This window comes from Tyto alba, unplaced genomic scaffold (genome assembly GCF_018691265.1).
Source record: "Tyto alba isolate M040663 unplaced genomic scaffold, T.alba_DEE_v4.0 Super-Scaffold_3, whole genome shotgun sequence".
In the NCBI taxonomy this organism is placed as follows: Eukaryota; Metazoa; Chordata; class Aves; order Strigiformes; family Tytonidae; genus Tyto; species Tyto alba.
Window position 1 is genome coordinate 2,505,247 of NW_024881304.1, and position 25,245 is coordinate 2,530,491.

The following is a 25,245-nucleotide window of genomic DNA, read 5'->3' on the forward strand; positions in this document are numbered from 1 at the left end:
GTTGTAGTTGTGGTGTCTTTTCCCCTTGGAATGAAAGTGGTTTGGGTTGAGTTTTTTACCTCCAAATTCCTTGAGGTGTCTTTAAGATAACTGGTCTTTTTATTCCTTTGGTTTTATTCAAATGCAGGTTTTCCATGCAGAATAAATTGCACAATAGTAAAAAGGAAATCTGGTTTTAATTTAAAGGAGTAAAATTACTGTTGCAGTTTATATAGAGTATGCACATGCACACACCAGAGTTTATGGAAACAGAAGTTGGAGCTTAACTTTAAGGAGAGAAAATACTGATCTTCTAAAACTTTAAATTTTAGGATAACTAATCATTTACCCGCTTCTGTAATTACTTATTCTTAATACTCTGGCTTTTCAACATATATATAGATCTTTTATCAATCGTGGTGTTAAAATACACTGAACTTGTAGAAAATGGACCCTTGCTCCTTGTTTTCTTTTACATTTTTCCTTTTAGGTACCTTATCAACTTCTTATTAGATGCCACATTAGGAATGCTGTTAATCTACATTGGTATACGAGCAGTCAGCAGCATTGTGGAATGGCAGCAGTGGGAATCCCTTCGCTTTGGTGAATATGGTAAATGTTTCTGTTCTTGCACTGAAATGATTTTTAGGATAGAATCTCATAATATTTCAGCTAATGGTTAACTCGTCTTAAAATCATTATATGATGATTATAGTGGTCATTTTAATATTTCACTTGTCATGATGGTTCTTTTAAGTTTTGTATCTCAGAATGTACTTTGTGTTAGAAAGCTCAACAAGTCTCTAAGCATTTAGTGAGTTTGAAACAACCGCTTGAATTTTTTTTTTTAATTAATTGAACAAATTATGGTATTTGCTAATCTGATGAAAAAAAAATAACAGGATGATAAATTTACTCTGAAATACTTTTAAATAAGTGATAGCTGCAAGGTCATTTTCTGTTAAAGCTTTCACTGAACTACATGCCATTGAATGAAGATATGGGCTGAGTTCTGCTGGCCCTCTCTAGAGTAAACAGCCACATACCTTCAGTGAAGAGAATGGCAAGATGGCCTGTGCTTGTCCTCAAGTAATGATCACTCAAATCCCTGCACATAGGGTTTGTATCATTGATGAAAAATGCATACAGCTTTTGTACAGGCTAAGAGATAGACTAATGCATTCACTTTAATGTGAGGTCATGGGGTTTATCTTCCATTCTGTTAACCACAGAAATTTGCTGATCTGCAGAAATTGTGGGTTTCCAGGTGCAGCTGAGTATCATGCGTACTCAGTGTCAACATTTAATTCTGTTCAACCTGTTATTTTCAGATTGCTTAGTCTGGCTGCCTGAGAATGGAAGTTCTGTACAGATGCTAAAATTTACATTTGAAACTTCTTGAGATAAGAAAGGGTGGAGAAACCGGTTGCCTTATAAGTGTGCTATGGCTCTTCATCAGAGAGAAAAACAAACAAAAAAGTTCTATGGTTGGGGGGGGGGGAAAAAGTTAAAATAATGTTTGCCTAATAAAGTAAAAGCTTTCATAGCAGTTTCATAATTAGCATTGGGAGGTTTTTTTTGTTTTGCAGGTTTCTTTGTTTTTGCTTATTCTAAGTGGCTGACAGAATTAAGAGTAAATAAATAAAGGCCTTGCCAAGTTGAAGTACTTTAAAAGCTTGGAAAGTTTACAGTTAAATCTAATAGCAGTAATTGCTATTTGCTTTAATGTCAGAGGTTTAAAATAGAGATGATGACAAGCATCTATCTCAGGAGAAATAACTGCCTGTACCATTAGGGCATTTTTTGTTAGATTTGTGTAGATTTAATGTGTATCTCTTAAGATACAGTTTATGACCATTTAAGCTGTTCAAATCAACATTTCCACAACCCTGTTTATCTGCTTTTTCCTACATGCCATGGTCCAATATTTCCACTCTTTTCCTTGGACTGGTGCACATCTGACTCTTCAGGGAACTGATTCAGAGAGCTAAACCATCAGAAAATTCACCATATGTAGAAAAGTAAATAGTTCTTCCAGATCAGTCTCCAGACTTGGGTCTCTAAGGGATTAGGTAAGCACCAATGCCCAGGGAAGGGAAAAGACCAAAGAAAGAGCTGAGACATTGCTGAGCTACACCTTCTGACTGAGCTTTCTGACTGAGCCTTGAGACCTGTTACCCAAAGTCCCTTTTTCTGGTTGTCGATTTGGCTTGAAGCCATTTAAAGGTGTTCAAACATCTTCCAGCCCATATAAAATTGGCTTTCCACTCAGAGCAAAAAAACTTGGTGTATCTATTACAAGTATAGATAGGTACTTGTAAACATGTCAAATACTAGATTTTATTTCTTCCTAATAGTATTTTGTTTTCTTGTATAATTTTAAAGGACAATTTAATGTCCTTTTAACAGTAAGTGATCTGTGTATATGGAAAGATGTGGGGAGTATATTCACTTTCCTGAATTTTATCTATTATTGACTTCCAAATTGAACCTGTTTTTATTTTAGTTGGTTATGAGGCATCTGTGGCTGCAGTAACTAAGCTCTTAAAAACAACAAATGAACCTGTTACTTGTGTTCTGCTGTGGAGGAGGTCTATGACTGATCCATTATTGTCGTTTCGAGTTAGGAAATAATGAAATGCCTGAACTAGTTTATCAAATATTTCTTCTGTGTATGTGTGTGTGTAAGTGATGTATGAAATAGTATAAATCCTCTTTATTTACTTGTTCTTTCCAATACCAGATCATTTATTAGTGACTTTCTTTTCTGTATCTTCATTAATGTGCTATCCTGACCTTAGTGTGTTGGTTTTTTAATCAAGCTATCATAAGGACTATTAAAAAGCATACTGTAAATCTTTGTTTCCATTAATGATGTGGGAGAGGCTTCTGGTATGAAGAGAACTAAATATCAGATGGAAAGTTATTAGTAATGGCTGTGCAGTAAGGTTAGGCCCTATGTAAGAAATCTGTTTAAAAAGGACAAGTTGCATTTGATTTGGTGCGCTCTTCTGTTAAGTACTACTGTTGTTTCTGAAGTGAAAACCCTCATAGCACCATTTTATTTAAAGTTTTTCACTTTGGCTCCAAGAAGACTCTTGCATTAATTTAATTATATTAAATAGAAAAAGAAGTAGGGTAGAAAAGGGACCTAAAATGCAGTCCTGTGGCATCACAAGTCTGTTTAGATTTAGTATTTTGAAGTTATATATGGATGTTTAACATACGTGGGTGGTGAGGTGTCTGTTCATTGAAAGATATCAGAGGTTTGTGGCATTTTATCTGAAGTAGTAACGTCCTCAGCTTGGAGATCAGTGTGATTTCAGTTTGTCTGCAATTGTGGGAAAACAAAAAAGAGGCCCCCCTCCCCCCAAAAAACAAACCAAGTCTCTTCTTGTGGTTGAACGATGTTGTTTGTGTTTCTAGAGCCTAAATAATCATTTGTCTCAAGTTAATTCACACTGTGAGCTCATTTCCCTTCTTAGCTCTATTACTTGATCCCTAGTGATTCATTACTTGAAGCTGTCACAAAAATAGCAATGTCCTGCTGGTTTTAAAAGCCTCTTCTTTATATGGCAGATAGTTTTTAAGTATAAGTGCCTCAAGGAAAGAGGGGATACCAAAATATCAGTGTTCATAAATGGTTGCTGTTTGTACAGCAAAACAGCACCGCACACTGATTTACAAATGAAGTAGCATGACATTCCCTCAAGGGCTTTTTTATGTCGGAATTTTTAAGTTTATTAGATTTGTCTTCATATTTCCAGTTCTATATTTTCAGATTCATTACATCAGTAGCTGGATTTTAATAGAAGTACAGAATCAGTTAATATATTTGATTATGTAAAGAGGAGAACAGCAGTCATGATCTGTACTGAAAAGAATGTTCCCTCCATTCTCCTTCCCTTCTTGTCTTCGGCTGCTTTAGCTGCTGAGAGTAGAAAACAGGTGACTAAATCCCCCATGGTGACAATGAACTCTGTTGGCAACTAAATCATGCTTTGGTCTCTTTGCTTGTCTTTTGCTTCTCAAACAGCAAAGCAGGGTAAACTTAAAGCTAAAGCGGGTTGTTCAGGGCATGATTCAATCCAGTTTTTAATTTATCCGTGGTTTGAGATTTAAGAACCCCACTGAACAACCTACTCCAGTGCTTAACCACTCTCATTGTGAAAGCTTTTTTTCTTTATGTCAAAACTGTAAGTTCACCCACCTAGTCTGTATCTCCACTACTTTTCTACATGGATGCTATTGGGACACTGTTAAAAGACTTGGTAAATTTAAAGTGGAGAGTCATCCCTCTTCTCCCTGCTTGTAATTAGAGCTGAGAGATAATTTTGTAAATGCAGTAGGGCGTGCAAAAACCATTAAGTAGAATTTAATATACACAACTTCTGGTTCCACTAATATACCAGAAAAAACAATGCTAAGACATCATGGAACAAAACCTTCATTGGTGATCGTGCGCAACACTCTTAATACAGAGTTTCACAATTTTTGGACATACAAAATCTCATGTGACGGAGTTGGAATAGATGCAAAATTGCTATAGCTGTCTTTGCTTTTAGGAGTGAAATACAGATTGGAAAAGAGTTTAGAATAAACTGGTAAAGTTTCAATGGTAAGTCTGTTGCTAAAGCTAGATTTATTATTTTTTTCATATTTGCTAGTTAATGAAGAAAACTAGAGAATGCTAATAAAAATGTGGAGTATAGCAATTAATTGCTAAAAAATAATTCTCAAACTTAATTCAGGCCTTGTCTCTTCAGAAGAATCATGGTTGTTCAACTTCGAATTACTGGTGTTTCCCCTTTTAAATTTTCTAACTTTTTTTTAACAACAGAAAGCATAAACTGCAGTGTATAATTGTAAAACTTGAGCATTTTAACTATTTTCCCCTTGGACTATTGAGTGTTGATCACTAACTCCTACTGTAAAACTTGTTTAGGAAGTTTTCTTTGTTTTGGATTCGAGTCTGATTTATCAGTTTCTCTTCATAGCATTTAAGCAGCAAACAGTAGTCTCAAGACTATTACCAAGTATAATTATTGAAAGCCTTTCAGAAATGTTCCAGAAAAGGAAGTAGCAACTATCCATTATGCATTACAAATACATAAAGGCATCTGAATTTCCATTGCCCATTATTCATCCCCAGGCTAAAAGTTTTAAGCTGCCCTTGAAGATGTTACAGAAGACTATCATGAAGAATAAAGATCTAACAACCCTTCCAAAGCTTCCTTTTGGTTTCCAGTGAAGTGCTGCTTTAAGATCATCTGCAAAGCCTATAAGGCATATCAGTCCTCTTGTTCCTTTTTTTCCCTTTTTTTTTTTCCTTCCTTGCTTTAATAGAGTATAATAGCCTACATAAGTTTTTGTGTTCAAATATTTGTGGTCTCCATTCTGTCCTGGCAGATAACTTAACGCGCTCAGGTTTTCACTCTGCCACAACGGGTACAACAGAATTTCAAACCATTTCAGATTGAAACTAAAATGTGATCTTAATTTTTCATTCAATTAATTTTTTTCATAGCAGTTCTTACACCTGTTACTTCAGTTGTGATTGGTTAATTATGGTAACTAACTGTATCAAGAGGAAAAATATGTTTGAGGTAGCCTAGAGAATGGCAGAAAATCATCATGTTTCTACTTAGACTGATCGGAAATGTTTTTCCCCAACTGTGTTTCCCTTATGTTTCTTAAAAGGGAAAAATTAATACTTCATGATAGAGGGTCAAGAATAACAATGTCATGAGAAACAAATGTAATGCAACTGTATCTGTCTTGCTTTCATCAGATTATATGAAACAGTGAGCATATAACCAGGTACTGCTGACTCACATGAAGTCCTGTTAGATTCAGTTTCTGACACTTTTTGGAAGTTGGAGTGAGGCTGAAGGAGGCAAAGGAGTAGCACTAGGGAAAGTGGAGAAAGCACTTTAAGAAGCTATATCTGCCCTGCCTCTTCTAATACTGCTTTTTCTAAAATGTTTACAGTGAAGTAAAGTCAACCCTATGCATATATTGAACTTTTCTTCTTTCTTGCAGGTGACCCAGTGCAGTGCAGTGCTTGGGTGGGCCAATGTGCTCTGTACATAATGATTATGACATTTGAGAAAACCATCATCATTATTGTGCTTCTTATACCTCAGTGGAAAGAGGTTTGTATTTTTACAGCATTTTACAGGCAAATTAATTTCAGGTGGAAGCTGTAAAGCAGTAGACTTCTAATAGTATTTATTGGTTTGGCTCAAGCCAAACTGTCTACAGTCAGTTCTTTTAGTTCAATTAGGATATTGCTAATTAGGCTTTCTGGCATCCATTGCCAGGAGTATCCTATCATATTTTGGAGGGGTTTTATATACCACAATATAGACAATTTTATTCTGTCTTCTTGTCTGAATGCTCTTGAAGCTACTAAGTGGTTCTTCCTTTTCTTAATCCTTTAACCCTTACTTACAGCTATTTTGTATTGCTTCTTGTAGTATTTTAAAGAATTTTCTTTTCCTGACCTTGTTGATAGATCTAAACTGTAGAATTTTAGACCTTTGCAATGGATTAGTGATGGCACTGCTGATGACTGGATAAATATTTCTTTTGATAGAATCTGTGCAATGTAATATTCAAAGTGATGGTGCACGGTGTTACAGCCCATTAAAAACAGTGAGTCCCTATTGTATGCTCTGGACTACCTTGGGAACTTCTAGTTAGTGTATTTTGTAAAACTCTGATCTGCTTAAATTTCCTAAAGATGGAACTTAAAACATGTTCCTGGGGAGCACGCAGGTCTAAAATGTGCAAGATGATTCTAACACAGCTCTTCAGACTTCTGTAAATAAGAATGACAGATACGTTTCTTGCCAGCCTCACTTACATATCTGCGGTAATTTATAAGCTGTCCCAAGTATTTTCTACAAAGCTGTCCTTTTTTGGTTCATACGAATTATTTCTGTCGCATTAGCTAGTACATGAACAATTGCACTTGCTAATCTAGTTACATGCACATGCTGCCATGATCTGAACTTAATCCTTTTCTTTTCACAGGTAGCTTTACTGAATCCTATAGAGAACCCCCAGTTGGAGCTGGCTATCGTCATGCTGATAGTTCCCTTCTTTGTTAATGTTAGTACAATTTGCACACTTCTGTGAGATGTTTACTTGGATACCTTTCTGCCATGTGTTAATTGATTAACGTTAGTCCTTAAAACACAGTGTACCTTGGTGCTTAAGTTAATTTTTAAAGAGGAAGGGTGTTAAACACCAGATAAAATGTCTGGATATGTAGATTTTACAAAGCTGAAATCCATACTGAGCTAAGTAACCAGGCTCAGGGGAGGTGCAGGTATGCCTCATAGACCTCTTTGGCCCCATGACTTCAGCAGACTGAATGTAATACTGAAATACTGACATAGAGGTTATAAAATTGCAATTAAATTTGCTTTAGGAAACAGTTGGTCTAAGGACAGCTGTACTGTGAAGTATCCTATGTCTGACCATAGCTAATAGTGGCTGGCCTATGATGGAGCAGAGGAAAAGGGCAAGTGTGCAGTCATCCGTTCCAAAGTACACACTTCCAGTAATCCAGGATTTAGGGACTAGGGCCAGAGATGGTGGGTGTCCTTGCACTTAATAACTGCTGGTGATTTTTTTTTTTTTTTTTTTTTTAATTTCATTAATTTGTTCAAGCATGGATTTTATTATTTGAGAACCAAAAGTTTGTGGCGCTGTCTGCCTAAACTGTTCGCATCTCTACATGAAGAGATAATATATAATCACTCTGAATAGCAGCTACTTTTCTTATTTTCTTCTCTTCTACGAAGGCGTAAAGTAGCTGTTCTAGAGCATTCATGCAGTGTGTAATAAACGATGTAACTGTATGCCTAAACAAGATTTTACCTGTTTGGCCAATTCAGAATTATTGTCAAGTGTTCCTAATTCTGTCCAAATGCTGACCGAATGAACATATGTTATGCTGAGGAAAACTGAACTGTCACTTCCCCCTTCTCTTTAACAGGCATTGATGTTCTGGGTCGTAGATAATTTTCTTATGAAGAAAGGGAAGACAAAAGCTAAACTTGAAGAAAAGGAAGCAGGGCAAGATTCGAGAAATGGAAGTAAAGTCCGATACAGGAGAGCAGCATCACATGAAGAGTCAGAGTCAGAAGTATGTAGAGTTAATTATTGCAGTTAATGCAATATCAATCCAGTTCATCTCTCATGCCGTTGATTTCATTTTAACGCTGTCAACTTAGTTTGTTCTTTGAATGTATCTCTAACAGTAGTTCCTAGCATATGCAGTCAAGAAAAGTGGCATTGTTGCACCACTTGTGGTAGTTAATTTCCTTCCAGGTGGGAAGGAAAGCATAATAATGTATTTAAATATCACAGGTGAACTGTGTTACAGATGCTTCTAAAAAACCCACATGGAATACAAAACTAATGGACAGTTCTAATTCAAAAAGAGGTTAATAGTTTAAAGTGAGAGGAAGTTGGTGGAGGCAACTGGCCTGATTTTGGAGAGGTATTTACATCCTTGCCTTAGCATAATTTTATTCTAAATTACATTAAATAGGCGAGTTTCAGTTCACTTGAAGGATAGATGGTATCTTTGAAGATAAGATGCTTCCACTTTAGTTGGTTAATTTAACTTTTCTGCTTTATAGACAATGCTATTTATATGAGGCTTTCTTTAATAAAATGACTGCCATATTACCAATATGCATAGAGAGCTTTTATATTCTCTCTCACTTTAACAGCATGCTACCCCCACTGGTCTGGAGGTGCTGGAATCGCTTCTTTGGGTTTAGAATCGGTGATTGTAGTAGAGATTGATACACATGCATCCTTCTTCAAATTTGACTGGGGGTTCCAGATAGGATGAGTGTTGTTTTTTGATAGTACTGGCAGTGAATCCAAATTATGTTCTGTGAGCTTTCTTGAGCAAATAATAAGGTGTTTTGCAAGCATAAAAAAAAGTAAAAGGTTAGAAGTAGAATGAAGAAAGAGTGTGACTTTGATCCATGTTACTCAGAAGCTGTAATTTCTTTTTAGATCCTTATTTCAGCAGATGATGAGATGGAGGAATCAGATGCTGAAGAGGACCTGCGTAGACTGACCAACTTAAAGCCCGTTAAGAAAAAGAAGCATCGTTTTGGTCTGCCTGTATGACACATTCCCTGACCTGTGTATTTGCAGGTTTCGTGACAAAAACTTCAGTCAGTGGGTTTTAATGTTGCAATTGCATCTCCCTTTTTGTACAAACTGACTTAAGCAAGGTCTACCAACAGAATGCAAATGGTTGGAAGACTTCCAGTTCAGTTGCACTACAGACACACTGACAAATTATGCAAGAATGTCTTTTCATCATGTATGAAAAACACAGCGTTGTTAAGGACTGGTCGCTAAGGGAATTTGTATCTGACATTTCAGAGAAGATCATAGAAAACAGATACAGCAATCTTTCACTTAAGGTTACTGATGATACAGTTTAAGATGTTCTCAAAAAGGCATCAGAATCAACTAAGTTAAAGGAGTGTGTTTTATTACTAAAACTGGCTTTTGCAGCATAATTCCTAGAGCAGAATAGTTTATGGTTACAAGCTGTAACTTAACGTTATTTTTTTAAGTACAAATGTTTACTTGCTACTGGGTACCTATGGAACTAATAGGTGGAACAAAGATTTTTTTTCCAAGTCTCCTCGAATCTATCTGACTATTTTATATTTAAGTTATATTTTCATACAGTTGTATTTAAAGATTCTCTTTGTCAGAGAAAAGGGTGCAGTTCCCTTTTTTGTGCAGAACAGGTCAAAAGATTTGTAGTGCAAGTCTTATTTATCCTTGTGTCCTGATTTAAGGCAAAGGGATTGCAAAGGGAAAAGCTCTGTCACTGCTGAAGTCACCAAATATCACTAACAATGCAGTCCTAAGTGTGCTTTTGACCACATAATTCGAAAATACCTTTTTTAATAGGAGGTGGTGTTTGCATATTTGACAAACGTGCACTTTAGTGTTTAACAAAAATCTGTTGTGATAGGTTACTTATTTGTGAAATTAATATCTATGGATGACTCTAATTATTTCTGTTTCCGCAAGTCTTTTGTGCGTACCTCTCAAATGACCCAGAAGAGATTGAACATTTCTTTTCCTTATATAGGGCCTGCCATACAGGACCTTGATCTGATTGAAGCAGTTGTACTACAAATAATTCTGTCCCTTGTTTTTTGTTGGAAAAGCAATCTTCTGTTTAATGTGCTTTAAAAAGAGATTTCTCCTGTTTAATTTCCATAAAGTCTGGTTATCCATTAGTAATAATAAATAAAAAAAAAAAATAATCAAGAGGGATAATACAGAATTTTTGTGATTTTTCAGTGTCTGTCTTCTGATAATTGACAACACGTGCTGATCTGAAACCTAGCAGACATGTTTTCAGTGACATCCTTTTGCTTTGCATATTTTCTAAATGTTTCTGACAGCTTTCCTTGCTTTTAGTTAAACCTTGTACAGGACAAGGCGATGTGTCAAAGAGGTGACAACAGACCTTAATTGCAAATCTGTTGTTGTATCTGGACATCAGAAATGTTCCAAGCCTTAAACCAAACAGTTTCATCAGAAAACTGCTCAGAACTTTTTAAGATTTTTTACATTTTTATAGATTTACTAGGTCTTAATGTGATTTATTGTCCAGACCACTTAAATGGGGTTCTTGGGCCTTAGTAAATACTGAACTGTGCGCTCCCATACTTATTTTCACTATTCCAGCATTCCTTTTCACTGCTTGGCTGCTGAGGTGAACACAGTGTTCTGAGACTTCAGGTACACCTCAGCGTGTTCAGCCGGCTAGAAGGGACATTTTACCAAACCTAATGTTTGCGAGTTTAGTTGAGCCACTGACCTCTGTTACTGTGCACTGAAATGTAATAACTGCAATAAGTTTAAGTACTAGTGTTTCTTTTAGACTAAATCTAGAGACTAATGACAATGGAAGCTTAATTGAGTTATTCTGAAATGGGGGTTGGGGGGGAATGGGGAAATGTCCCTAATCAGTGTTGCCTCTGTTTTAGGTTCTTTGGTCTTTTTCATTGATTGTGTGACTTGCATCTTTTCTTGACTGTTTACCACCAGACAGGCTCATATCTCCAAAAGCACAGTACTTCAAGGAATTAATTTTCATCAACAGAATAGTCTCATACAGCTCACTTTTCCAAAGGGATTTAAGAGCTAGGACTGGCTCTTGTTGCAAATGTCAGCATTTTTTTTTTTTTTTTTAGCGCAAGATTTGTTCTATTTCAGATAGTGAAACAAAGCTATTCGTCATGTGCTACGTACCACTGCACAGCCATCAGTATCCTCGTCAACCGTCAGAGATAACTGAGCAGCGCACACAAATTTAACTGTATGAGCTTTCATTTTATCTTTTTTCCCTCCTTTTCTCCAGTTATTTAAATTATCAAAATTATTTCTATTTCTAGTCTCATGTTTAGTCTGTGAAGTGTCAGTATAAAATTATGGCCTTAATCGTGTAAAACATTTGTTTTGAGCAGACCTCAAACGTATTGACCCAGTACAAAACACTATAAAGCACTATGGAGCTGTTTCTTGAAAATGGTTATAGCAAAGGTATGTGAATGCCTAATTTTTCCTGTCTTAAGTGCTTAAATGTCACTTGGTTTGAGATTTTGGTATGCCTAGCAAGGTGATGTAGTAAAGCACTATGAGCCAAAGAGACAGAAGTATTTTAAATACCATGGTAGTAACAGGAGGAGCATATCTTCAGAGGGGAAAAAAACAGCTCTAACTTTCTCTACTAAGATAAAAATTTTATTCACAACCTTAGCCAAATAACAAAAACTGGGTTTTTTCTGTTCATTCTTTGTCATCATGTGAAAGAGGTAGAAAATACAAAATTGTAAGATAAAAAACTGAATTCTTGCAGTAGATACGAGTAGGATGGGTGCTCTTGTCTGAAGAGCTCATGTATGTGAGAAGGAAGTGTGTGCCTAGTGCTTCACTATGTCTTACCGTTTGTTGAAATGTATTGGCAGTACAGTCTGAAATAATAACTTTTTCATAAAGAGTTGATCCAGTAATAATATTACAGCATGATGACCTTTGCGTTATCCTCAAACTGGCGCTATAAACTTATGCCTGGTAAAGGGTACTTAAAGACAACTCATAGCAAAGGTTTGCATTCAGGCTGTGCTTGAAAAAAATTGTGAGTCTTGTTTAATGAAAATAAGCTATGTAGTATATGCCAAAGTAAGAGAAAGGGATTGTAACTTTCAGAAGAGACATAGAAGTATTGATGGAGATCAAATTTACCACAAATGGTCAATCTAAATGGATTAACTGTTTCTAGGATCTGGCCTGTGACACACATGCATAAATTTAAATCACTGGTGTTGTCTAATATGTGGTTTTCAAGTTCTGGCTTTAATATGTTCAGGTCCCCTTGTCTTACTTTAAGTAGGTAACTGCTGTATGTTAATGTTGCTAACTAAAATGTACTACAGCTTTTCTTCAGGGAAAACTCAGAAATTGAGTTGCAAATTAGAGCAATGCAAAGTGATCCCCTCCCAGGTGTCTGCTCCGATTCCACCGTGCCTGGGGAGGGAGGTGTGGGCTCTCGCGCCCTGCTGAGAGCTGAGCATCACAAGGAATTTCTGCCACTGTGCTTGACTAACCCATGTTTGCAACTTTGCTGTGCTTTTTACAGGAGAAAACGGTAATGAAAGCAAATAAATTCAGCCACATCAAGTCAGAGTAGATCTACAGCATAGGCGTGCAAACTTTTTTAGGTAAAGTTTCCAGTTCAATTACTGAAAATGACTACTATGGTTTTACAAAGTAAAACTGCAGTATCTTTAAAAAAGGAACTCTTTTGTAGGTGTGTTTGTCTTGCGTGGGTATCCATCTCAAACTGAATGTTGGGTTTGTTTGTAAGTAAATTCAGAGTATAGCCTATGTGAGCAAAACCAACAGCTGTATTCTGCTGCCCTCTGTTTGGACCGTATTGTTTAATCAGTGGTGTTACCTTGAACTTCTAAGGGTATCTGATGTAATTACATTGTATAATGGTTTACAATAAAGTTTGACTTATTACAGATTTGTACACTTGTTTAATACTTGTTCTGTTTAAAAGTGCTCGTGTGTCAGTGTTTATAATGTGCTGTTGTGGGAAGCAGGTTTTGCTGCTGGAGTTTAACTTCAGATTGACAGATCTAATTTTTTGCAGTCTCGTGTTGGTATTATTAATTTCAATATATGCGTTTACCTTAATAGCAAGTCCCAATTCAGGTGGAGGGACCACAATTCTTACGTAGCAAATTTTGTTTACGACTGTAAGAATCCTTGCAAACTCTTCTCATATCTGTTCCCCAAGGAGGGTTTTTGCCCTCTGTGTGTGCACACATGGAGAATAACCATCTGTATTTTCATATTGAAAATAAAACCTTCTATGTGCAACTTGAGAACTCCTGAGATTGCAGATCGTTGACCTGAGGCCTTCTGGAGTGTAGGATGTTGTTAAAATGCTTTAACCACATGGCTGATTACCACACCCTTCTTTCAGCTTTCCAAGCAAAGCCAATCCTTTTGGATCTTGGCAACTGTAAACTTAGAAATTTCCAACCCCTTGGCAGAGGCATGGCCTAATTCAATAACTTGTTAACCTGTTTTATCTTCTGTTCTCCATCTGATTTGTTTGCAACCAGTAGTAGAAATTCAAGCAGAAGGAAGATGCCTGAGGATCCTGTTGAGAAGTTTGCTGGTGCGGTGCCTTGTGTCACCAAACTGGTGTAGAACCTCTTTGGAGACAGGAAGGGGCCACGTAACCTCTCTGTCCCCTCTCTCCAGGGGGCAACATGCTGGAGATGACCAATGTCTTCCTTGCTTAGTTTAGCCTTTGCTACTTCCCAAAGCCATGCGAAAGGGGAAAGGAGTGCTGATTCATTTCTGTCTGATGAAGAATCACTGCTACATGCTATCTGTGTAGTGCGGAGTTGTCTCTTAAACTACAGGGAAGCAGCTTCATTGATTACCAAAGTGTCTGCAGCAAGCACTTGGATTTCCTCATTCTACCCAACAAAAACAGTGTAGCCTCACTTGGTTTTTTTCTGTGGTGTTGGGCAGAAAGATGCTGCCTTACTCACCAGGTTCCCTGGAGGCATGGCAAGGTAGCTACCATCAATTTTCCAGAGTGCTGGAGGAATGAGGAGAGGACTCTTTAAGATGAGAGCTGTCTCACTGTGAAGCTGTAACATAAATATGTGCAGGTGATCGATTTATTTATTGGGAGGGAAGGAGGGAGGGTGTGCTGCAAATGTCGTGAGGTTGATATCTCTATGCTAGAATAGAGCAGAAATCCTGTTCTTAGTGAGCTGCTGTTGCTGTCACCCCTTCCTGTCTTGGTGGGAGCAGCTTAGTGTTCTGCTGGGCTGGACCTGCACAGTATCAATCTACTACTACCTCTGTAACTCCTCTGTAATTTTGCGCATTACTTTCATTACTTCACACCTACTACACACAAGCAGCCCCATACCCACTGCATCTTTAAGGGGACTAAAGAGAATAATATTCAACCTATCAAGCCTGTTAATCCACTGAGGGATGTTAGAAGTTTCCTTGGGAACTCAAATCTTCTGTAAGATCTGTGTCTCCTGGACATCACAGTGACCAGATGTGTGTCCATTCACTAAATTATCTGTGGTCATTGCCATATTTTAGCTGCAGCCGTTCCTCAGCAAAGGAGTTTTCCACACTTCATGTTGCAGTGGAAGATGAAAGAGGGTTCACTTGTGGTTTTAATAGCCACTATTAGATAAATGAGCCTATCTTGTTTTATTGTCATTCATGTCCCATTTAACAGATCCTCGACCAGGTGAACAGGATTTCTACTCTGAAATGTAACTGTAGATTTAGGTTGGTTTTTCGTAAGGAAAATTTATTCCATCGTCTGTAAGAGGAAATGGTTGTCCCTGTTGTTCAGCATTGGTTTAGGCAACATATAATCAGAGAACAGAATTGTCCAGGCTGCGGGGGATGTCTTAGAAACTCCAGGGTATGCTGCCTACCTCTAGGTGCCTCATCTACCCCGAATGACATGCAAGCTGAAGGTGTTTTAATTTTGTTTGTATATATTAAATTGCCATGAGAGCATAACTTGCTTTCGAATGAGGAATATGTAGTACCAATTAAATGAAGCAATTTTGAAAGCTGAAAGGAAAAAAATAGTTCAGTGTCTTGAATTCTAAACATTTGCTTTAAACATGCAGAAAGTTATTTTCCTGTTGTAATAGTGTTAGAATAGTGATGCTTATGGGGCTATATAATAACATCTTAGGAGAGAAAGAGAGGTATTACCTTGTACAATAGGAAAAAAGTGCTGGTTTTCCTCAAGTCAGTGGTTTTTTCTTCTGCTTTGTTAGCTGACAGATACTGTTGTTCTGCAGAAACATTTCCTCTAGTTTACTAAGCTGTGAGTTTAAAACAGAAATTCAACATAAGAAATGGCTAAGTACGTAACATCCAAACTGCTTCTTAACCTACGAGTAATTCCCTCAGCAGTCACGTAAAAGAAAGCATCTTCTCTGGCCTAGAAAGAGTTCAGCCTAAAGGCAGAATGGGTGCCTGGAGGCCTGGGGCATAGTTCACAACCAGCAAGTGCCACAGTTCTGATCATTCAGTGCTAGTGCGGTAGTATTGGTGTAATGTTTTCATAACAAGAAACACTAATTTTATTTTACCTCCAGTGCTTCTCTCTGTAGCCTAAGCAAAACGCAGGCAGAGCTTGAGAAAACGCCAGGGCAGATTTCTAGCACTACGACGGTCAGTCTTTCTAGTGGATGATGTTCAGAGGTCTGCCCTGTCTGCCTTCCTCAGAATTAACATACCTGGCTGGAGTCTTGGTTCTTTGTAGGTGTTGAGTGCAGTCACAGAAGCAGATTTTTTTGCGTGATGCAAAGAGTTAATGTAAAAAATATAAATACAAAAGGGAAACAACCATCCACCCACCTCTCTCCTGGCAATAAAAAGAATTCATGCTTAGAGTTCATTTTTTTTTTTCTATTTAATGTAAAAATTGTTTAGAGAACAAATGATAAAAGTTCTGGAAAAGGTTTTACTCCTGTCAGCATGTACAGTGGGGAACACTGAATGTATTCATGTCTGAGTTAAGCTATTCCTATACAGATGACAGGTGGAATTATTAAACTTACTGCTGTAAGTAGAAAGTGATTTTACTCTCAGTTGTGTAAGACCTGGCATCAGAGCAAGCTCAGCAATAGAACTGTAAGGGTAGAACCATATCCTATTTTATTAACTCTCCAAAATGCACAGCATACTCTTCTGTTAAAGATCCCTGTGAAGTGCAATTCAGGGCACAGTGTTATGCTTTGGATGTTAGGCTTATATAATCTTCAGAGATGGCATGTTTTGTAATGTTGGGAAAGATGTTATGTTATGTTCCCCCCTCTTCCTCCTCCTCCCCCCCATCAAGAGGATTCAGAGTCAATTTTGTGTCCATAACAAAGTCTTGCCTTTTACAGAGCCCCAGAGGACTCCCTGGGAAGTCCTGTTTGTGGTGGATTGGGCTTCCCCACCGCCACAGCTGTCTGCCCTCATCAGTCCCCAGCGCATCCCGCCCAGGGCACGGGGCGCAGTAAATACTGCAAACCCTGGTCATCGCTAAGAATAAACCTTTCAACAACAGCAGCCTCCGTCAGCCTGAATCATCCTGGGCTCTGGTTTGGGAAAGTGACCCAGCTAGTGACTTCATGTTAGATGCTCTATATAAGTCGAGGGAAAAAACAAGCATTCGCAGAGTGCACGGGCTGGATTTAATCAAAGCCGGGGAACGACCTCGGGAGGGATTACGGTCGAGTGAGCACTGCAGTTATGTCACAGGTACGGGGAGATCTGTGAGGCTGGCTCTCAGAGCAGGGTGCCCGACCAGTGTGTTACTGTGTTAGACAGTTTGCTTGGAATAGCTTATTAGCAAGTTACTCTCGTCAACCAGGGAATTCAGCTTTTCTGCTCTATGTGACTTGTTCAATTATGTCAAAGTATTTACACATTCAGTTTGTATATTTTAACAAGCTGTTAGAAGGGATTATTTGATGGAGGAAGAAAGCAGCTGTCCTCTACATGGTTAAATAATTTAGTTTTAAATGTTCTGGTTTACCATAAATATTTTTATTTATGTAGGAAGGGGAAAAAACATTTCCACTGCTCTGGTTTGGGATGTTTCACAGGAGTGATTTCTGCTTTTCCAACATGCTTTCCCAGACAATGATTTGAAATTTTGGCAGTAGTTTTAAAAGGACATGGCTATGCTAAAGTGTGCTGCTGTGTAAAGCTTAATGTATCAACATGCAAGAAAAGAGAGCATGACTGAAAATTATAACTGTTAGGATATGATCTTTGAGACTGAAATTTTGTATTACACACTTCTGTGTTAATTTTGTAACTAATGGTTTGTCTTTATTGCATTCCCCAATAATCAGTGTTTCAAAGTGATCTTAAAATTAGCTCAGAAATGTTGAGTTTTCCACATAACTGTTATGTTTTTCAACACAAGCTATGCGTGTGTGGCAGAGTCCTCCCCAGCGTGAGAGTTTACGTGATGGATGAGATGGAGAGTAGGAACGTGGGGAGGGTAGAAGAGTGTAATCCTGTGGCCACAGAATAACTCAGTTTGGCTTATTTTCTTTACTCCAAGGAAGATACTTACAAAACCAGTCATATGTCTTGTAAACCAACACCTTTCAACTTGTGACAGGAGGAGATAAAGCGCAGGCTGCACTGCTGTGCCAGCTGGGAATGGCTCCTGGCAAACCCTGCTCACAACCCCCCTTGCCTTGGGAGCAATTAGCAGTTGTGCGGCTGCCGGTGCTGGCAGGGCCAGGGTTTGCCTCTGTGGCTCACAGTAACCTTTCTGTGCAGCATTTTTGCTTTTTAGCTGGGGACCAACTAATCCACAGCAGCTGCTCTGCTGGAAAATCCACCTGTAATCAAAGCATGAGAGGTTTTATTTTAAAATAACTCAGTTAACAGTTCTCAGCCTGGCTGTGTCTCCGTGCATCTTAAGTGCCTCCTCTCCTAACCCTGTCCTCAAGAAGTCCCTTGTCCCAGGGAAAGATGCCTTGCAGTTCCTCTTTTGCCAATAACGGGTGAAGGACCTTAGCAGGTTTCATATTCCTGTTAACACAAAGCAAGGGGAGTTTTCCCTTTCTGTGTTGGAGCCAACACAGGTTTGTTCTGGCCGCCTGTGGACCACCCCATGGGCATGGGAGACTGTTCCCATCACATGCCAGTTTTCATTACAGTCATACAAATGAAACCCTGGCTGTAAGGATGTTTGGTTAACCAGGTAACCGAACAAAAGCCATGGTGAATTTTGAAGGGTTTGCTACCAACCTTTCCCCTTGCTTGCTTTGGCTACTTGTAGAGTGTTTTCCCCAGAGGTCTTGTGAATGTTTTGTTTCCCACAACACATGCAAATGGGACTGACATTGAGCTATTCTGAGTGTTCCCGGGAATTTACAGCCAGCAGAAAACATGCCGAAGGCTCCAGTGTGGCCAGCCCACCCCTGCCCGGAGCCAGGCATGCATACACTGTCTCTGCAAGCTCCCTGGGACTTGCTGCTCCAGCCATTCACAGGCCTTGAGGGATTTGTTTCCCTCCACAACTGTTTTTAGCTTTACAGGCAGTGCCTAGAAATGTGCAAGTGGGCTCCACCGCTGCCAGAACTCACATATCAGAAGCCCTATGTATGTAGTGATGGTCAGAGAAGTTTCTCGTTGATGGTTCAGTGTGCAAATCTGTTAGTGTTGGAGTGTGTGGGTCTTTTATTCTTTTTAATCTTATCTTCTGTGCCCCTCCACCCTGCCACAAGGTCTGCCTGGTGGGACCTTGGCAATCTGTCCTTGAAATAGTGAACTGAAGAGGGAATGTTAATGGTGCCAACTGCTGCTGATTGACATTGTGTCTGACTTTGAAGTGCTAATTTAAAGGTAGGGATAGGCTTATAGGATCCAGTGCCATCCTGATTTTCTTCCAGCAAGAGAAACTGTAAACAGATTAGTAGTTGGACATTGCAGTGCACCATCTGATAATGCATCTGTTTCTATATTTGATTTCCTTCTCCTTCTTTGGGTTGTGAGTCCAGTGTTTCAGATATCTTCAGTACATGCTTGTAGACAACTCTCTTGAGTGCTCAGATACTTTTGTTTGCTAAATTTAAGATCAATAACCACAGGTCAAGTGTTAAGTTTATTCCAACTAAATCCAGCCAGATTTCAGCATCTCTCTGACCAATTTTCCAAAATAGTAGCGAGTAGATTGAGGCACAAGCATGATTTAGTAATGATGTTTTCCCTTCCCAAATATTGGACGGATTCTTGAATTATCACTCTGTATTTGCAGAATGACCAGGCAGGACTAGACAGGGAAGCTTTACAAATAAATAAAACAATTAAGCAATCCGCTGTCTCTTTCAAAGGCTGTAAATTCAAGAAGACAATTTTGGAACAGGACAGTAATAGTGGCAACAGATTTTGGGAAGGGCAGTGAAATCATGGTTATGCAAAGATCTGGAGTAGCTGAATATACAGTCTTAGAATTGAAATAGGTGGAGTACTGTATTAGCAACTCTGTACGTTGTAGCCTTTGGGCTAAGACAACTTTGTTCCCTATGCTTCTAAATACGAAATACTCATGTGTGGGCAACACATCTGTTTCTTAGCCAGCCCCAGTGAAAAAGAAGCGTCCTCCAGTGAAGGAAGAGGACCTCAAAGGAGCCAGAGGAAACCTTACCAAAAACCAGGAAATTAAATCCAAAACCTACCAAGTGATGAAGCAGTGTGGTAAGTCTCCTTAATGGAAACAATTATGCAGTCTTCCAAAGTAAAACTTCACCTTAATTGCTCTTTTCAAGTGAAAGAAACAGCACACAGTGCCTCTGAAACAGCAGCCAGCAGCGTGCTCACCGACCCTGGCCTGGCTGTGCAGGGGCTTCGCATCCATCATCTTGATGGTGCCAAGAGGGCTCTGCTTGGAGTCATCGGTCTCCCTGTCTAGACAAGGCGGGAGGGAGAGCCCTGGCCTTGCCTTCTGAACCAGGGTTCAAACCAAGCCCTGGGAGCATCATTGATGTCAGTGACTGCCCAAGCTGAAGATTGGAGGCTTGGTCATAGATTAGGGGATTTCTGGCCTCTCCACTGGATGAATTTGATATGTTTGAGATGAAGCAGAAATTGGGGGATAAAGGACAGATGGTGGGAGAGAAAAGAGTGGCTGCTTGCACTGAACACCCCTGGTGCTTTGGCTTTGTATTGCTTTTCCACCAGCAGTGGGAGAGTATAAGTAAAAAACATGAATTTTAACCCCTTTTCAGCATAATAACCTGGACCTCAGTAGTTTCCAAGTTTCTAAAGCACCTGGAGGTAATTAGAGGCCAATCAATGGCAGTGACCACCTTCAGGTGCTGTCGTCTGCCCTGTGCCTGCAAAGGGGGTGCTGTGCTTTAAGGTTTGGGAAATTGATGGACAGATGAAGTATTTATCAAATGTATATACATATGTATTTCAGCAGCACTAGTTTTACTACTCCCTGAATTTGGTGTGCTACTTCACTGATTCCCTCTCCTGGTTTTCTTTTCCAAGAACAAATGGGCTCTGTAGCACCCTCCATATTCAGCCGGGATCGGACAGGGGGTGAAACGGTCTTTGAGAAACCGAAAGGAGAGCCGGCCAAGAGCGTCTTTGGCTGACGGCAGAGCTGGATGTTTCTCACCCAGATGATTGTTGTAATGTGTTCCCAAACTTCTTCCCCTTACATTAAAGTCACTGTAGACCTAAATAGCTAATTTCTACTGTAAATCATTAAGTAGAGAACAGAATCATGTCAAAGGGTACAACTTCCATGTTAATTTTTATTATGTGCTTTCTTTCTATGTGTGGAATGGTTTAATAAAAAAAGCTTGTTGGACACACCTTGGCATACTGTGGTGACTAATTTCAATTTAGGCTTAGATTAATTCTGTGAACACTTTAGCATGACAAGCTATGATCTAGTTTGTCAAAAGCAAAGAATAAGCATGCAGATGACACAGTTTTAGTGCCAGTGCGATTTCTTCATGCTGTGCCCTCACCAGGAGGGAGCTGAGGAGGAGCTGGTTGAAGGGGCGTCACAGAAACCTGGAGACTTCACCCCAATCTGTGCTGACGGCGCCGGTGCCCTGGCGAGGCCCCTCAGGGCCCGGGCGTGCCACAGGGCCTCACGGCCCCTCAGGGCAGCGGTGCCATGATTTCCCCACACGCAGCTCTGCCAGGAGGGATGATGCTGGGCTGTCGGTGTGCCCCAGAGCCAAGGGGGAGCTTCCAGCCCATTCCCCAGTGGCTTTTTCCTCATGTCCCTTTGGATCAAGTGAGAAGTGGGGTGGCAGACCAGCAGCACAGGCGCCATGTCCCGCCTGACTGAGGAGCCAAATGACCCGCTGAGTGTCCCTGTACAACAGCAAACCTGCTCTGGGTGGAAGTTGGTTGTTTGCAACTCTGTTTATGTCTTAATTTGCTGCATTAAACATCAAAGCTCTTTTCCCCTGAGGTTCTAAAATTGAAGTAATTCCCCTCAGCTGGGTCTTTGTGCTCAAACATGTATGATCCTCTGCTTTGTTGGCAGCTGCTGTGCTGCTCTCGCACCCGGCATCCCTGGCAGCATGTCTGGAGACAGTAAGGTAGGTGCCGCCTTTATTTAAAGAATTACTTTAATTTTGCACAGGCTAGACCTGATTAAGGTATTGAAGGTCTCTGTGAACCATGAAGAATATAATCTTCATCTTTTGTGCCCCAAACACTTGATGGATAAAACATGCCTATGTCCACAAAGCTCACAGAGAGACTACAGAGTGGAATGTGCATAAGGCAGCAGCAAATCCTTTGGGTCGAAGCGGGAGGTTTCCTTAAAAAATTAAAGATATTGCTGGTGTGTTGCCCTGCCCCATTTTTTTTGCTTTCAAAGATTATTATTTGTAGCCAAGACCCTGCCTCTTCTCTCTGCTGGACTCTATTTCTCCACGGGGCTTGGGCTCCTCACAGGTAACTCAGTACAGCCTTTTCCTCAGAAAATCTCTTTTCAGATCTTAGAAGATAAAAACAAAATAAAACATGATAGGGAAAAAAAGTTCCCACATGGATAACACTGGAGATGTCCCTTCATCAGGTTTAACAAACTCTCCTTAATTAATCTGTGATAAATTGTCAGGAGGTTGTTTAATAATTAGAAAAATGATGGTGAGAGGCAAGTGGGGCAAAATGTTATCCCTTTCATATGATACAAGTGAATAAATATTGCAAATTTGCTAGACTGGGTAGCAGGAGATGGAGCGTGCTGTATTTCAGGCCTGGCTTCAGATATGATGGTGCTGATTTAACAAAGCACGGGAACATGTGTATCCCACAGACTTGCAGTGTGGATGCAGCAGGGAAGCAAAGTCAGTTATCTACCAGAAACTTGGGATTTTGCTGACAGCTTTATTTCCAGGATGTCCTAGGGTTCAATCATTTGTTATGCTTCCCACTGTGACTCAGTAAGTGCTCAGGAGCAGGAATCTTTTTTTTTCTTTTGTCTGTGTTTTAAGATGGGCCTCATCTAAAAAATATGCATCGGAGGTAAAAGTGTATCTTTGGGAAAAAGTTGCTCCCCATTTGACACAGCCAGGTCTGTGCTCTCCTGCACGAATTGCAGGAATCCTTTTCTGTCCCCAGCTTTGCTGCTGTGCTGGAAAAGTTACTGGCTGCTGCTGCGGGACAGCAGATACTTGTGAGTGAGAGGAACAATACGAAGCTTCCTGGAGGTTTTTTTTTTTTGTCGTCTTTTTCTTCATCCTTGTGATTCCACTAAGTCCAATAATGAAAAATGTGTTTTCTTCTTTTTTTGTTTTCTTAATTTTCATAAAGAGGAATAGTGACAGAGAAGTATCTGAACAAAGCCTCAGGGTTTGAGTTTTTAGGTCAATTTACACTCAAAAGTATCTTCTGTTGTGATGGTGGATTTTGATCCTTCCTCCAGGCTGATCTGAAGTTGTTTCACAGCATGTTAATTCCTCAGAGTAAGAAGCGCTGGGTGCTGCAGGGTTGGTGTCCAGTGCACTGGCAGCAATGGGCACTGGACCTCAGCAGGGATGGCTGTCACTGGGGGCTTGTACAGAAAGAGGGCGAGGTGCTCAAGTCTGAGGACAAGGCTGAGTATGAGGTTTTCCTGTAGCTGCTTCAGCAAGATACAAAGGGATGCGGGAGGGATTTCACAGCTTCCCTGGGTGCTGGGCAGCTCTGTGTACCCAGGAGCGGGGCAGAGCTAACCACAGAGCCTAATCTGTGCAGTTAAAGCAGCTCTTTAATGTCCGTGTGATTTTACATGTGGGTATTAGAAAACCGGTGACAGATCCACTTAAAGATAAAGCTTTGGCTCTTGGCAATCTTAAAACTCTTAAGTCTATAATCCTGTGTATTTTAAGGGATTAAAGCATTACATGAGTTGTAGAAGTTAATCAAATGTATAGCAGTTTTAATTTTTCTCTGTTAAAATATACATATTTACATGTCCTCTTACAAACAGCACAATATTTGCAAATAGTATAAACAGTCTGCCTGAAAAAAGTGAAGTTTTTTTTTTTAAAAAAAGTTACTAAAAGCACAAGCCTTGTAAAACCAGGCTGTGCTCAACAGACTCTTTATGGTGAACTTGTAAATGTCTGTTGAAATGATAAAACATTGAGCCCTGCATTATCATCTCACAAGTCCAAGGCCACTGGAAGCATGCTGACCACCTGAACACTTTGTCTGTAAAATAGCAATGAAACAAACAGAGGTGCATGTTTTTTCACAGGATTTTTGTGTTAATTTCGCACAATTACCTACCATGGAATTATAAGGTGAAAGATGCTGTCAAAAAGCAATATGAAAAAGTGGTTTTGAGTGGAAAGTCTGCAGGTTTAGTTGAGAAAGGGCTATCTGCTATCTGAAGCTGCCAGCACAGGGCAGGCAGGCAGGGAGATCGTACTGGGAGGGCAGGATTCAGCCTTCACTTGCTCAGGACTGAGGGAAGAGGGCTTCTTCCCAGGTAGCATCTCTCCACAGTGCCAGCTGGTTACACTTTAACATACCTGTATATGTACGTTCATATAAATACATACAGGAACCGAGGGCTGATGCAACAGCTGCATATGCCTAAGAGATCCTCTGAACTACAGCCACAGGGGATGTTATTTTTCCTGTCCTATTGATATTTTCAAGATTTAAAACATTATATTTTCTTGCACTGGGAATGAATGAACAAAGGAAGCTCTCTGAAAGTTTTCCAATAAACCAGGCAAGCCCTGGACAAGCACCCCAGGCATGCAGCACAGCAATAGCTCATGACAGTTTGCTCCTCGACCCTCATTTCTCACCTTAATTTCCCCAGATGTAGAGCTCAGGAGAGAAACGTTTGAAATGGATTCTGACCAGGTTCTGTTTACCCCAATGCCTAAAACACCAATTATTTTCCTACAGTGTGTTTAAAATGCTTTGTAGAAAAGTCAGACATTACAACTACTCAGCTGGAGAAATATCTTTTGAATAGTCGTGCCACCTGTCTTGAGTTAGGAGGCTACCTAAACACCAGATGAGTGAGCATGTATTTTAGGAATTATATATATTAATATAACACTGTCCATAATTATATGTGTGTAAAACAGTGGACTCGTAAGAGAATTTCCTCAGTTTCAAGGTAAAGTCAGGTGCAGAGCTCTCCCAGCACGAGCCTTTTGTGCAAACAGTGCTGCTGAGCGCATGGGCTAAGGGCAGCTGTGCAGAATCCCTGGCTGGATATGTTGCAGCTGTGTTAGGGCTGGACAAGGCCAGATATGCTCCCATGCACAGCTGCTGTTGCACTGGTTTTGGGGTGGTTTGTGTCATCTTTGTATACTTACACACACATATGTACGGGCACTGACAGACCCTCTCTTCCCAGGGAGTCCAGGCAAGGTCTAATTACTTTGTTTCTACCGCTTAGCTGATGACAAGCCACAACTGACTTTGTTACTTGACAAAACAAGGATTATGGCCTGTCAGAGGAGGCAAGAAGGGATGTTTCAGGAGGCCCACTCCACACCTCTCATGGGCCAGGCGGGGAGGAAGGCACAAGGTTTGAAGAAGTCACCAGCTGTAAAATTTCATGTGGATGTTGCATGTCTTGGCAGTCTCCAAATCTCTGAAGTGCCTGAGATAACATTT

At 39.8% G+C, this 25,245-nt stretch overlaps 2 protein-coding genes across 5 annotated transcripts in view; both read left to right on the forward strand.

Annotated features, from left to right (window-relative positions):
• The window catches only part of LOC104356516 (store-operated calcium entry regulator STIMATE), a 36,287-nt gene extending 23,209 nt beyond the window's left edge, over positions 1-13,078 (forward strand). For 3 of the 4 annotated variants that reach the window (XM_033004617.2, XM_033004616.2, XM_033004619.2), the window contains 5 exons: positions 470-591; positions 6,022-6,134; positions 7,018-7,095; positions 7,988-8,137; positions 9,025-13,078. In XM_033004617.2, coding sequence (XP_032860508.2) covers positions 470-591; positions 6,022-6,134; positions 7,018-7,095; positions 7,988-8,137; positions 9,025-9,141 — 580 coding nt within the window. In that variant the 3' untranslated portion in view covers positions 9,142-13,078. The remainder of the gene's footprint in view (positions 1-469; positions 592-6,021; positions 6,135-7,017; positions 7,096-7,987; positions 8,138-9,024) is intronic. The other variant, XM_042799590.1, reaches the window with a different exon arrangement.
• Positions 13,079-16,553: 3,475 nt separating this feature from the next.
• Positions 16,554-20,963, forward strand: MUSTN1 (musculoskeletal, embryonic nuclear protein 1). The gene is made up of 3 exons (XM_009962351.3): positions 16,554-16,875; positions 19,716-19,836; positions 20,635-20,963. The coding sequence occupies exons 1-3, from the start codon at positions 16,867-16,869 to the stop codon at positions 20,739-20,741; spliced, it is 237 nt and encodes a 78-aa protein (XP_009960653.1). The 5' UTR covers positions 16,554-16,866; the 3' UTR covers positions 20,742-20,963.
• The last annotated feature ends 4,282 nt before the right edge of the window (positions 20,964-25,245 follow it).